The following is a 13238-nucleotide window of genomic DNA, read 5'->3' on the forward strand; positions in this document are numbered from 1 at the left end:
CAATTAAGATAATTGGAAGAAAAGTGGATTGATATGCTTGTAAATGAAAGAGAATGAAGAACAAATATCAGGAGGGAAATAGAAAAAATCAATTATTCCAAGATGACGAGGCTAGATGCCCTTGGAAGAATGGAAGTATCGACTTCAGGCTTTCTTCAACGATGAGAGATTTCAGCCAACGATTAAATTGAATCAAAGTTCATAGACATATTCACATAAGAGAGAATTAGTGGGTGGGGTTAAGTCACTAAAGGTCTAGGGGAGTGGGATTGTGTTGTGTGTGTGTATATATATATATATATATATATATATATATATATATATATATATATATATATATATATATATCGGGGGAATTCAATCAAATTCAATTTGGAGGGAAATGTAGTGATATATTGTTGCAATAAAGGAAATACATGATTACTTATTATATATACTTTAATTACTAAATTATTTATTAAATATGTGATAAGTAAGGGTACGTACATGTCGGTTTGGGGTGAAACCGAACCCAAACCAACAATTTCCGTTTTTAGGTTTTGAAACCCATCAGGATCGGTTTTGGGGTTCATGGGCCGGTTCCTTCGTTTTTCAGGTTCAACCCATGGGGTTTGGGTGTAAACTCATGGGTTTTAGATTCAACCCATTTCCCAACAATTTTAAATAAAATGAAACAAATTTAGTGTGTCGTCATTTAACTTGTGTCAAGACTCGAGAGCCTTTATCTTGCTTATGTCTTGTTCATGGATCAATGAGGCAATTTACTGAATTAGGGATAAGGTTTGTGTCTTCTTGATGCAGTCATGATTGTGTCTGTGAGAGGTTTGAGTTAGGATAAATATAGGCGTGTACCTGCCCTAATTATCTGGAACCGGAACCGACGATTCTTGAGATATTGGAACCAGAATCGGGTACCCGACTATTTTAAGCATTTTTAGTATTTTTTTTCATTTGGAAAAATGGGTTAATGTCATAAAAACCCTCAAGTTTTCAGGGTTTTGTCGGTTTTGCCCAAAGTTGAATTTTATGTCCATTTTTATTCTCACATTTTCCAAAAAATGTTCGGTTTTTACCATTTTACCGGTGATAACAGGTTTTTCAGGTTACGATTATATTAATCTCACAAAAACCCTTAAATTTATAGTTTTTCTTTACGTTTTTACCTTTAAGTTTATTATTTTTTTACACTTTGACCCCAAGTATTTTTTTTTCATATTATATGTATTCATGCAGAAAAATCGTATTTATATACAATTTTTTTAATTAAATATTGTATGTATGTTCTTTTGTTCTTTTTTTTTTAATGTTATTTCTTTATATATATGAGTTTTTTTTCATGGTTAAACTGTTTAAAATGTATATATATATATATATATATATATATATATATATATATATATATATATATATATATATATATATATATATATGTTTTGTAGAACTATAAATTTGTATTTTTATGTATTTAAAAATATAAATATAAATAAAAAATAAGTTTATATGCAAAAAACTTGTATGATCATAATCGTGTTATCTATCTATCTATCTCTCTCTCACTCTCTCTGTATATATATATATATATATATATATATATATATATATATATATGTGTGTGTGTGTGTGTATGTGTGTGTATGTATGTGTGTGTGTATTTTAGAAATATTAAAATTGTATTTTAGAAGTACAACTATTTATTTTTACGATTTTGATTTTATAAGTATATACATATATTTTTAGAAGTATAGATACATATTCATATTTCTAAAAATGTAAAAATATGTATTTATACTTCTAAAAGCGATATCTATAAAATACGTATTCATAATTTTAAAAATATTTTTTTACATTTTAAATAGTATAACCATGCAAAAAAAACCTATATGTATGTGTGTGTGTCTATATATATATATATATATATATATATATATATATATATATATATATATATATATATATATATATATAACATTAAAAAAATGTAAATACAATATTTAATTAAATATTTTTTTATATATAAATACGATTTTTCTACATGAATACGTATAATATGAAAAAAATAGTTAGGGTAAAAACGTAAAAAAAACTATAAACTTAAGGTTTTTTTTTTGCGAAGTTAGTATAATGGTAACCTGGAAAACCTGTTATCACCGGTAAAAGGGTAAAATTGAACATTTTTTTGGAAAATATGTGGATAAAAACGGATATAAAATTGAACTTTTTGGTAGAATCGACAAAACCCTGAAAACTTAAGGGTTTTTATGACATTAACCATTAAAAAAATTTCATGTTTATTATGACACTTAAACAAAAATAATACTAAATACTCATGATTTTTCAATGAATTATACTTGTGCTTTATAAAAGTTAAGCAAAATACAAACAAAAAAAATATAGCTATCGGATGATTTGTAATTCCGCTTGATTTTTTTTAACGGCTATGGTAGTATTAGTCTGTGATTGAACCCAAGACCTTCTGGTTAGAAACTCCTAGTTAGACACCTTGTTAGCCAAGTGGGCTAGCCCAACTTGTAATTCTGCTTGATAATACTAAATACTTATGCTACTATATTAATTTACCATATGTATTGTACGTACTTGGTATAAAGTTTCGAATAAACAAAATTGCAAAAATGGTCCCCATGGTATGTATTTTTTGGAGGTTTTAGTCAAACCTAGACTTTTTCGTATTAGTGGACCTTTTGAGCTAGTTTCGTTGAGGATTTGTTCCCTCCGAATATTGAAATGACTATAATACCATTGGGATATTTATTTTCTAATTTTCTTTCATTTTTCTAAATCTAATAATTAATTATTTATTTTAATAATCAAAATAACAAGAAGGACCTACCTTCTCTCTCTCTCTCTCTCTCTCTCTCTCTCTCTCTCTCTCTCTCACACCCTTGACGCTACCCCTCACTTCCCTAACTATTGCCTCTTCCGGTGAAGTTGTCTTCTCCGACAAGGTTATATTCAAAATCAATTTTAGCACTTCTATTCTTGCTCTCGTCTATTCATTTTTGCATCAAGTTCCAATTTGAACAATAATCACTACAAACCTAAGCAAAAACTCAAAAAAACCACAAAACCATACTTTTTTTTTTTCAATATATGTGTTGAAAAGATCAATCGAAATTGCAAGAACCAAATATCCATGCTTAGTATCAGTGTACGCGACCCAAAACCCAGATAATCTTTTATAAGTATTTGTACCTGATCCAAACTCTAATCATTTTCCCAATTTTCAGATCGATCACTTCCAACATTAACTTAATCGATGCAATATATTTAAATTAGTATCAAACTCGATTGTGAAACATGTGTGTAAAACAGACGGATTTGCTAAACCTAAGTACACATTGATGTGTTAAGGAACTGGGATCTGAATCTGAAGCGATGAGGTAGACGATACCCTCCCCCAATTAGTGACCACCACGCACCTTCTTGTCGGCCATCCATTTGCAAAACGAACACCTCCACCACAGTTTCCATACAATCTGGTTCAAACCCACCTTACTGGCACGAGCGGCTTACCATTTTCCTTTTTCGAAGGTGTGCATTACAGGACTCTGTCGACATTACCTTCTCTACTGTCTTCTCTGACGATGGTGGGGTTGTAGGAGATGAACATCAAAACACCGCCAGAAGATGTATGGCACCGAGATGCAGGTGAATCTGGTGACAATTTCAAAGGGAAACACCGAATATAAATCTCCATCGATGGAAGATGCTTAGGGGGTGCCGAAAGGGGCTTTTTAGAGAGAGAGATGGGGGGTTGTGGTAGTCAACTGAGTCTCTAAACAAATGTCGCAGATCCTCTATTATACCATTTTGTTCTTGCCAGATATTAATGGTAGATGAGGATTACCGATTTATTTGCAAATAGGTCATGAGAGAGAGAGAGAGTGAGAGAGAGAGAGAGGTGGGCCCTCTTACTTTTTTATTGTTTAAATAAATAAATAATTATTAGATTTAAGAAAAATAAAAGAAAAATAGAAAGTAAATATCCTAAGGGTATTAACGTCATTTCAGTTTACCGAGGGACTAAATCCGCAACGAATTTAGCTTAAAATGACCACTAATCCAAAAAAATTGGGATTTTGACTAAAACCTAAAAAAAAAAAAAAAAAAAAAAAAAAAAAAAAAAAAAAAAAAAAAAAAACCATTTTTGCAATTTTTTCTAAAGATTATATCTCGATTTCAAAAAGGACCATTTATAAGGTTTTGTAATTTAGATTCATTTGTGTTTTCCAACTCGACAAGATAGCGTAAACGACTGCACGTCACATGTCCAACTGTTGGTCAAAACATGGCATTGACTTTTTAACCAAAACAAAGCGAAGGAAAGATTATAGAAAAGAAAACCCGCCTTTTGGTTTTGGCTCTCAGTCGCTGGATCTTCTTCATAATCGATAACCCGTTAATCGAGCGCTTGCAGATCGTTACGCAGGTACTCTCATCCTCTATATCTAAATGATTCATTTTGTTTCTTCATGCTCAAAACCATGGATTTGGATATGATAAGGGGGATATAAGTTAGGGTTTTGTTTCTTCGTCGTATAAAAAATAACAACTATATCGAAAACGAATTGCATTTATAGTTTTTTAGATCTGTTCGTAATTGTTGATATCATTTATTCTGTAACTGCCAGTGTTGTTGCAACGGTTGAGTCCAGGCGTTTCGATTAATGAGATAAAAGCTTATTTCCATGATAATTAGAACATTTACTGTTGATTCACAATAACAAATTGGCGCTAAATTCGCGCATGAAATATTGTGAATCCATGATACATAATTTCAAATCAACCGCTATTCATTAATATTGTTGAAATCATGGAGTTAAGTATTTCAATTGGTAAACTAATTAATTCATGCTAAAATGGGTATTTCATGGTCTGTTAATGGTGATTTGGGAGATACGAAATGTATGATTTCTGCCATATACAGATTTGGAAATGGAATCAGATACAGAACATAATCATAATGGCAGTAGCATGATGATCGAGCAGGATGTTCCACTTCCACATAGCAAGCAGATTGATCCATCAAAAGCTCGCTTTCCATACTGTATAGTATGGACACCACTCCCTGTTATTTCATGGCTCCTTCCTTTTGTTGGTCATGTTGGGATAGGCAAAGAGGATGGAGTCATCCTCGATTTTGCAGGTCCTAATTTCATCTGTGTAGATAACTTTGCATTTGGAGCTGTGTCTCGATATGTCCAAATCAACAAAGAAAAGGTAAAACATATTCTTCAGCTTTGATTCTTTCCAAGTCATTCATTCATCTTAGTTACTAATTTACAATCATCAGTGCTCCATGACTCCCAATCCTTCAACATCAACCATGTTCAGAACTGAAGAAGAGTATAGACTAGTAGAATCAGGAAGAAACCAATACAACACATGTGGATGGGATGATGCCTTGAGAAAAAGCACACAAGAATACCAACATAAAACCTACAACATCTTTACTTGCAACTGTCACTCATTTGTGGCCAATAATCTAAATCGGTTGGAGTTCCAGGGTGGCAGGTGGAATGTGGTAAACTTGGCTGTATTGATCCTGTTGAAAGGTCAATGGGTGGATACAAAATCTATGGTTCGATCTTGTCTTCCATTCGTGTTCTTTTTCTTCATTGGAATCACCTTTGGAGGCGTAAGTTTTCTAACATTTTTGTCATGTTTTGCATTTCTTGTTGTTGGATGGTTTCTTTGTGGTAGTTACTGTTTCAAAAGCTTCATACAACTCTAGTGACTCTTTCATGTGGATCTTTTTACACATCTTAGTATTTGTTACATTTTTGGGATCCATGATTCTTGTATATAACAATTGGATTTGATCACACAATATTCATTCAATTATATATCACCATCAACTCAACTGCACAGAAACTTGAAATGAATGTTTACAACTTTAAAACCCCCCATGATCTTTACTAACTTATTGGAATCAGAATCTCTAATCTATGATTAATTTGAATAAAAAGTAAAAACCCTGAAACTAGTCTAAATCTCCTTCCTTGCCTAAATAACAATTAGTGTTAATTAGTTTTTACCCATTTGTTTTGGGCGTTTAGGTTATACCATGTTAACCTTGACCCGTTGAAGTTGGAGTACAAACAGCTTCAACTGACAAGCGTTTCAATGTGTTTGGACACGGGTCTTGACCAAAGTTGGTGTTTGATATAGCAACTGCACATCTATCTTCTCCTATGCATCTCTGTAGAGTGTAGATTGTAGAACATAAATAAATTCCATTAGTCCCTGTACAAGTACAACCATCTATGCATGTAGTACAAGCCAACAAAATAGATTAGTAGTACGTACCTTGCTAATGACATCATACGATGTAGGAGCATGGCAAGTTCCTTGTTGGAACGAGCCACATGATCCAACAGGAGTTCCAAAGCTTGCAAATTTAATGGAAGAGATTAACAAGCCAGGACTACATTGAAGATGAATCCTTGGACTATGAAATACTTGTGTTTGCCCATAGGTTTCATTACGCCAATTTTTAATGTTGGGATGATATTCGACCACGTCAGCACACACACTTGTCATTGATCTTTTCGCAAGTAAAATCCCCGTGGGATCACCCCCGAGTTCTTCAAAAAGCACCAATAGATTGCCAGTTGGTTTTAACCATGACCTAGGCACATGGTACCTACATCATTACACAAGTGTAAATACAATATCAACTTTAATATCTTTAAACTTATGTTATTGAAGTTTGGTATCAGAGCATAAGTTTAAGTCTGTATGTATGTACCATCGTTGGGTTGGTCGACCACAACCAACTTGACACTTAAAAGGGCGATAAGATCCAGTATAATGACACTGTTGGCAATTACCGGTCGCATAAGCAGTCCAATATCGTCCAATGCTTTGACCATTGACCCACACTTGACCTTTTCCCATGCTACTCATATCCAGGGCCAATGGCTCTTCGCCATCTGGCTCATTGAAGTAAGCCTAAAAACATTCAATACAATTAATTGTGTTAGGGTAGGGTTGTCACCGAGTAGCAACCACATGTTACTGGTTTGGGTTCATTTTCATCGTACCTTGTGCCATGTCAGCGGTTGATTGTTTTGGGTGATGAGTGAACCTTGCACCCATTCAACTGAAGAAGGCATACGGTTAGTGGAGACAACATTCATGGCTTCACCCTTCAAACCAATCCGGTAAGACCATTTTGTATGGGTCAAGTCTAGTTTCCCGTGGTCAAGACCGTATAGAACCACCGGACCTAGGACTCCGGTCTCCCAACTTTCATAATGTCCCCCAATATTCTTTCAAATTTCAAAAACAAAATGTTCATGTTAGGTTAGAGTTTGGAATTAGCATGATAAAGAAACACAAGAAACTAACAGATAGTCCCATGGCAACACTAAGCAACGCAATTTTGTTCCTCCCGGAAAGGAGTCTGATCTTCTCCCTGTAACTGATTCTCCTATCTTCACGTGTTCCAAAAATCGAACCACAAAGTTTTCCGTTTATGAACACATGAAGAGCATGCCCGCTTGACTCCACCAACAGTCTCGGATGCTCCCCGTTATACAAGAACGACTCGGTAGGCGCAACATCGATGCTGTAAGTGTAAGGTCACAAATTTAAGTCATCAACACTCTACTGTCTCTTTGCAAATTAAAAAAATACAGGGACGACTTACGTGGTTGTATACCAAAGATAATCACTAGAATCTCTAGTGACATTTACTTGGTCCAAAAGACTAAACGAAGTGAAAGCAGAGTCCACGTCACTAGTCGTTAAATCTTCACTAAATGTCTCCCATGAAAACATTTGGGAATTTGCACGTAACATCGTTAGTCGTGTTGATTGAACTCCAATCTGCAAAATTTCATACACATTACATTAAAAACGAAACATTCCAAGATGAAGATGTCGTCCTACATAAGTGGCCTAGTGATAAGAATATAGGAGTCAGGAGAGGTCTCATGCCAAGATTAGTGAAACAGTAGATGAGCAACATACTTACTTTGGCGGTATTGAAGACCATATTGAGACAATCAGGAAGAATGCTGATGGACCATGCAGGTAGGTTATGATGCCTCTGATTGAACATTACTCGTGAACCATTATTTGTGTCATAGTTTGACAGAAAAGCCGAACAGTGTCCTAATTTCGAATAGAATACATGTGCCTGAAAATTGGTAATTCATTAATTTAGTACAAATTTTTTGATTCCCTTGTATTTTTGTCTAAAAAAATTTAAGCTCGAGATAAGATAAGAACCTACCTGTTGACGGGGTCCTAAAGAGACGATAATAGGATCAGAAGCAACTAAACCCGGTTCACATTGCTTGATTGCTTTGTGAAGCTCCGCCAAATGCCCATATTTGGGTTGTCTAATCAATCCTATAAACAAAGATTCATTCTTTTAAGCTCAAAAATGACAAGAGTCAAAAGAAAGTATTGATAAAAGATATAGATATAATACCATATTCATCAATGGGAGCATCATAATCGTAACTAGTAGTGACAAAAGGACCTCCAGCAGTGCGACCAAAGTTGGTACCTCCATGGTACTGTATTCAGGTATTTTATTTTAGACAAAAGATTTCAAATTTACAGAATGATCAAACTCAAACTCTGAACTAATGAAATTATAAGAAAAGACAAACCATGTAGTAATTGACAAACGATCCTCCTTTTTGTATGAATCGTGCAACAGCAAATGCGATATCTTGAACAGGCCTCCTATAACTTGGGCCACCAAATTCCGTAAACCTGTAACAAAATGTTTACTTTGATTACGTAACGTTTTATTTTATAAAAAGATAAAAATCGGATTAAATGAATGATTAGGTAAAGTTACCACATACCATCCGGTCCATGCCTCTGTCCAAATTTTGGGTTTGTAAGGCTTGTTGGGGGTAAAAGCGTCACAGTAGAAACCATTACACGTGTTTATCTGTCCAAATAGTTAAAATTACTAAATTTTTTAAAAAAAGATTAGTGTATACGGGTCGGGTCGGATGAAGCTTACAATAGGATCTGGAGCATCATCTTGTTTACACATGGTCCAAGGGACACCTGTACGTAATCCAACGGCCATTTCTGCAGCCCAGGTTATGTAGTTATGTCCAAATGCACCATATCTCGTGTCTAGAGACCCGTACTCATTCTCAATCTGTAATGTAAATAATCAATGGAAATCCTTGCTTGTACATTGTGTTGCAAAAAGTGTACCACACCACAAAACCTCAAATCTACAACTTTTACTACATAAAATACAACGTCTGTATTGGAGTCGAGAAACAACTAAAAACAAAAATGGTTTAAAATTACGAATTTACCTGTGAGAGTATAATTGGGCCTCCTTGAGATTCATACAAGTTTTCACTTTTCATCAACTTCACAATTTTCTCAGTGAACCTCTTCATTGCCCACTGCAAATATTCAAATAAAATTAATATTTATATTTATATATCATAACATAATAAAAAGATATGAAATATTCATTTACCATTTTACCTTAAATGGCTCATTATCTGTTCTGAAACTAATACCAGGAATATACTTTAGCCAAACTGGGAGTCCTCTGCACAAATTATGACTTGTTTTGGTTAAGAAAAAATAAAAGAAAATTATTTTGAATTATGAATATCATTTTGTTAAAGAAAAATAATCGAAAAATACCCAAAATTCCATTCAGCACAGACGTAAGGCCCAATTCTGAGATGAGCATAAAGGCCTGCGTTTTGCACTGTCTTTAAGAACCTCACTAAATCGTATCTTCCTTCGAAATCATACTGATTTTTTTTTCATCACAAAATAAAATATAAATCACATCAGAAATGGTAAATAAGTATCAGTCACCAATCCTCTTCTAAGAATACATAAGTAAATCACATTCGACGATTATCACTATAAACGCTACAATTTTTTATTGAAATAGAAATTACTTTTTAAACGACAAATATAATTATAATAATGCATAAACTTTATTAGCATTGAATGGTAAACATATAAGTAGAAGATTTAAAGACTAATTAAGTATCAAGTTAAATCAGATATATCACATGATATAATCACAGTTGGAAAGTATGGTAGTTGTGTGACAAAATGCATGGGGTAAGTTAGATGGGGATGGGTCCCTTTCATTCATACACGAAATATGCGTTTTTAATTATTCAAACTTGGTATCTTTAAACTATTATTAAAATAGTTGTATTGACTAAAAAAGAAACTCAAATTGTATTTTTATTGGATTCTAGCTTTAAAAGAGTTATTTTAATTGGAAAAGTCTAAACAAAACAATGTATCCGATTTTGATTCCTAAAATACATGCATTCAAAATTTCAAATCAATGCAATATTGGACTACAAATAATTTGAATTTGGTATAATTTTTTTTAAGAGGGAAAGGAAAGGAAAGGAAGAGAGAAATTATGATTACAACGCCAGGAGCAGGCTCATGAACATTCCAAAACACGTAAGTTTCGATTACATCCAATCCTCCATCTTTAGCCTTCATTATAATATCTTCCCACATCTGCGAATCAAAAACACAAACAAATCCAATCTCATCAAAATTCACAACGAAATCGAATCAAAATTAGGACTAATTTGAGATTACAACACCTCAGGAGTACTTCTGGGATAATGTATCGAACCAGATATCAATATTCTTCTTCGACCATTGATAACAATGGCTTTTCCATCATACGTCACGACGCACTGGATGCATTGGCAACTTAATTGAAAAGCAATCAGAAACAATAAAATCCTTCTCGAAATCGATGAGGTTTCCATGATATGATTTTGATTTTAGAGTGAAATTGAAATCAGAATTCTGTATATGAAAATGAAATGGAGAGTGGAGTGGTTGGGGGAGTGCAAGAGTGAGTGGGGATGAGAATGGAAGCAGAAAAGGGGGGGAAATAAATATTGGATGGGGAGCAATCTTCTTGCTGCTGAGACGTATACTTATACTTATACTATATATATAATCACATTCACACATAGTAAGCGTGAATGTGTACGTGTTTTTATTTTATAATAATCGGATTATTTGTAGTTTTGTTTGTTGTAGATAAAGTAACAAACGATAGACTAAATTTATATTTTTGGTCTCTGAGTTTGTTCGAAATTGAAGTTTTGATCCCAAATAGTTTCATCTTGCAATTTGATGACTGTTTCCGGTTGTTGTAACAATTTGGTCCATGAGTTTGTTCAAAAACTGCAGTTTTTGTGACTACAGGGACCAAAATTGTTACAACACTCGAAATAGGCACCAAAACTGCAAAAGAAACTATTTCGGACCAAAACTGTAAATCATGGACCAAAAGTGTAATTTAGTCTAAAATTTATCACTAGAATCATGTAATCTACTGATGGATCGATCAAACTACAAAATTAAATTAAAGGCCTTTGAAGAAAATAATATTATTGTAGTTTTTTTTATGACGAAATCTTAAATCTTTTCTATTTATTAAGTAAAGAAAAAGCTGAAAATGTTCAAAAATATTCATTTGTGCCTTTTACTAGTTTATAATCATGTTAATTAACTGTTATTATAAACAAGTCACTAAATAACCTACTTGAAACAGTTTTAAAACTACACTTTACCTCAAACTTCTATAATTAATTTGGTTATCAGTATATTAAGTGGTCATAGATGGTTAAAAAAACCATTAGAAGTTTATTAATAATCAACCATCATCACTCTCAATGATAATTATTAATGAGTAACGATGCAGAAGTTAAACAACTGTGTAATTAAACCAATCATGTGATTATGTAATGTAGATACGAAATACAACATACCAACAACATTTTTCTCATCTCATTAAAGCTTGCAAGTTACAACATGTGCATAAAACCTTGTACATTGAACAGGGTTTTAAAAACTTGTTGATGATGCGAATCTTGGTTACATTTTTTAGTTGTGAAAAGAGCATGTGATAACTGGTTGTACTGTTAGAGGTTTTGCAGCTGTCTTTAACTTCAGTCAACCTTATGCCACGTGATTTCCTCTGCTCCTCGTTTTCCTTTTCTCTTTTTCTCCTTCACAACTAAAAACTATTTGAGTAACTGAATATTATTAAACAACTTGATGTTTAATCTTCTTGGTAATTTTAGTGTCTTGAATCACTTGGTATAACTGAAATAAATTGTTAATAGAAATTAATACTATGAGGTATTACAAGTTAGAAGGTGTGAAAATTGAAATGCATACTTATATATAAAGTGAGGTTAAACCTCAAACGATAAAATATAGGGGTTAAGGGGCAGTACCCCTTGCGGGCTCCAAGTGACAGAGCCCCTAGTGTAATCCTGCTAAGGCAAATTGTTGCTACTGAGAGACTGAATCTACAGGTGAAGCTACTAACGAGGCTTTTTCCTTGCTTCAACAGTCCGCACTTTCCAAGGTTATTGTCAAGAATATCAAGTCATAGAATGTTCAACAATCTGTAAACTCTTTATTAGCTTATCCGATGTTAAATCGATGTTTCAAAAAAAGTATTTTGATTAAATTATCCGGTACGTAAATGTAATAAGGTAATAAGTTGTTTTTAGTGTTTGGCAAATTATGCTTATATGTTTAATAAGGAAATAATTTATAAAAAAATTCTTAAATGAATCAATAAGTAAGTAAAAAGTAACTTACTGAAAAATCTTTATTTAAGTCAAGCTTATAAATCTTTATTTCCAAACATTTAAACCTTTTGGTGACAAACTCCAACAAGTCAATGACCATTTCAAATAAGACTCTCAAACACCACCGACTACTTCCAAAAATGGTTATAACTTTCATATAGCCATTAATAACTTCCAAAAACCGATTTTTGTTATTCTTATCTACTTTGTTGGTATACTTAGAAGTCATACTTCATATTTTGGACTCGTGAAAAAATAAACAATTCTCATACCTCTTAGTATCTAGACTTTCGACTTATGCGAAAAATGATAATGAATTTGATTGCATTTCTTAAATTGAATTTTGTGATACCGGGGCGGTAAATAGACAAAATCTTAATCAAGAAGAGTAACTTTACACAATTAAACAAAATATATGTATTCTATTGATATCATACCTTATTTTTCTAACAAATTTTGCAAGATTTTAGAAAGAAAATATAAAAATGTTCTTATATTTTCCTTAAATAAATAATAATATAATAAACAAAGACATTTTATTAAAAATCACTAATACTAGTGGACCATATCGATATGACCCTCACTCCGACACAAAGAATCTCACCTTGAATC

General features: G+C 32.9%; 2 protein-coding genes across 3 annotated transcripts; one reads left to right on the forward strand and one right to left on the reverse strand.

Moving 5' to 3' along the window:
* Positions 1-4266: 4266 nt before the first annotated feature.
* Positions 4267-6217, forward strand: LOC111913335 (protein RTE1-HOMOLOG). 2 transcript variants are annotated; one of them, XM_042899256.2, is made up of 4 exons: positions 4267-4447; positions 4946-5238; positions 5312-5656; positions 6078-6217. In XM_042899256.2, exons 2-4 carry the CDS (start codon positions 4954-4956, stop codon positions 6090-6092), a joined length of 645 nt encoding a protein of 214 aa, XP_042755190.1. In that variant the 5' UTR covers positions 4267-4447; positions 4946-4953; the 3' UTR covers positions 6093-6217. The 2 variants fall into 2 exon arrangements, with proteins under 2 accessions (XP_042755190.1, XP_023764824.1); XM_023909056.3 differs by lacking the exon at positions 6078-6217 and having other exon boundaries at positions 4270-4447; positions 5312-5809.
* On the reverse strand, positions 6083-11026 carry LOC111913334 (beta-galactosidase 3). Its single transcript, XM_023909055.3, has 17 exons — positions 10608-11026; positions 10423-10518; positions 9664-9776; positions 9499-9565; positions 9321-9413; positions 9011-9154; positions 8847-8935; positions 8646-8751; positions 8462-8549; positions 8261-8379; positions 8000-8164; positions 7673-7851; positions 7372-7591; positions 7065-7292; positions 6770-6972; positions 6328-6664; positions 6083-6220 (listed from the first exon to the last, which is right to left on the reverse strand). The coding sequence occupies exons 1-17, from the start codon at positions 10776-10778 to the stop codon at positions 6089-6091; spliced, it is 2550 nt and encodes an 849-aa protein (XP_023764823.1). The 5' UTR covers positions 10779-11026; the 3' UTR covers positions 6083-6088.
* Positions 11027-13238: the final 2212 nt, after the last annotated feature.

This window comes from Lactuca sativa, chromosome 2, assembly GCF_002870075.4.
Source record: "Lactuca sativa cultivar Salinas chromosome 2, Lsat_Salinas_v11, whole genome shotgun sequence".
Lineage (NCBI taxonomy): Eukaryota > Viridiplantae > Streptophyta > Magnoliopsida > Asterales > Asteraceae > Lactuca > Lactuca sativa.

Bases quoted from the DNA above. Each gene is read 5' to 3' on its own strand.
- LOC111913335 (XM_023909056.3), top strand. From the start codon at position 4,954: ATGGAATCAGATACAGAACATAATCATAATGGCAGTAGCATGATGATC. The intron at 5,239-5,311 runs GTAAAACATATT...TACAATCATCAG, and splicing joins TCCAAATCAACAAAGAAAAG to TGCTCCATGACTCCCAATCC.
- LOC111913334 (XM_023909055.3), bottom strand. From the start codon at position 10,778: ATGGAAACCTCATCGATTTCGAGAAGGATTTTATTGTTTCTGATTGCT. The intron at 10,519-10,607 runs GTGTTGTAATCT...TTTGATTCGCAG, and splicing joins ATCCCAGAAGTACTCCTGAG to ATGTGGGAAGATATTATAAT. The intron at 8,936-9,010 runs GTAAGCTTCATC...CTATTTGGACAG, and splicing joins ATGATGCTCCAGATCCTATT to ATAAACACGTGTAATGGTTT.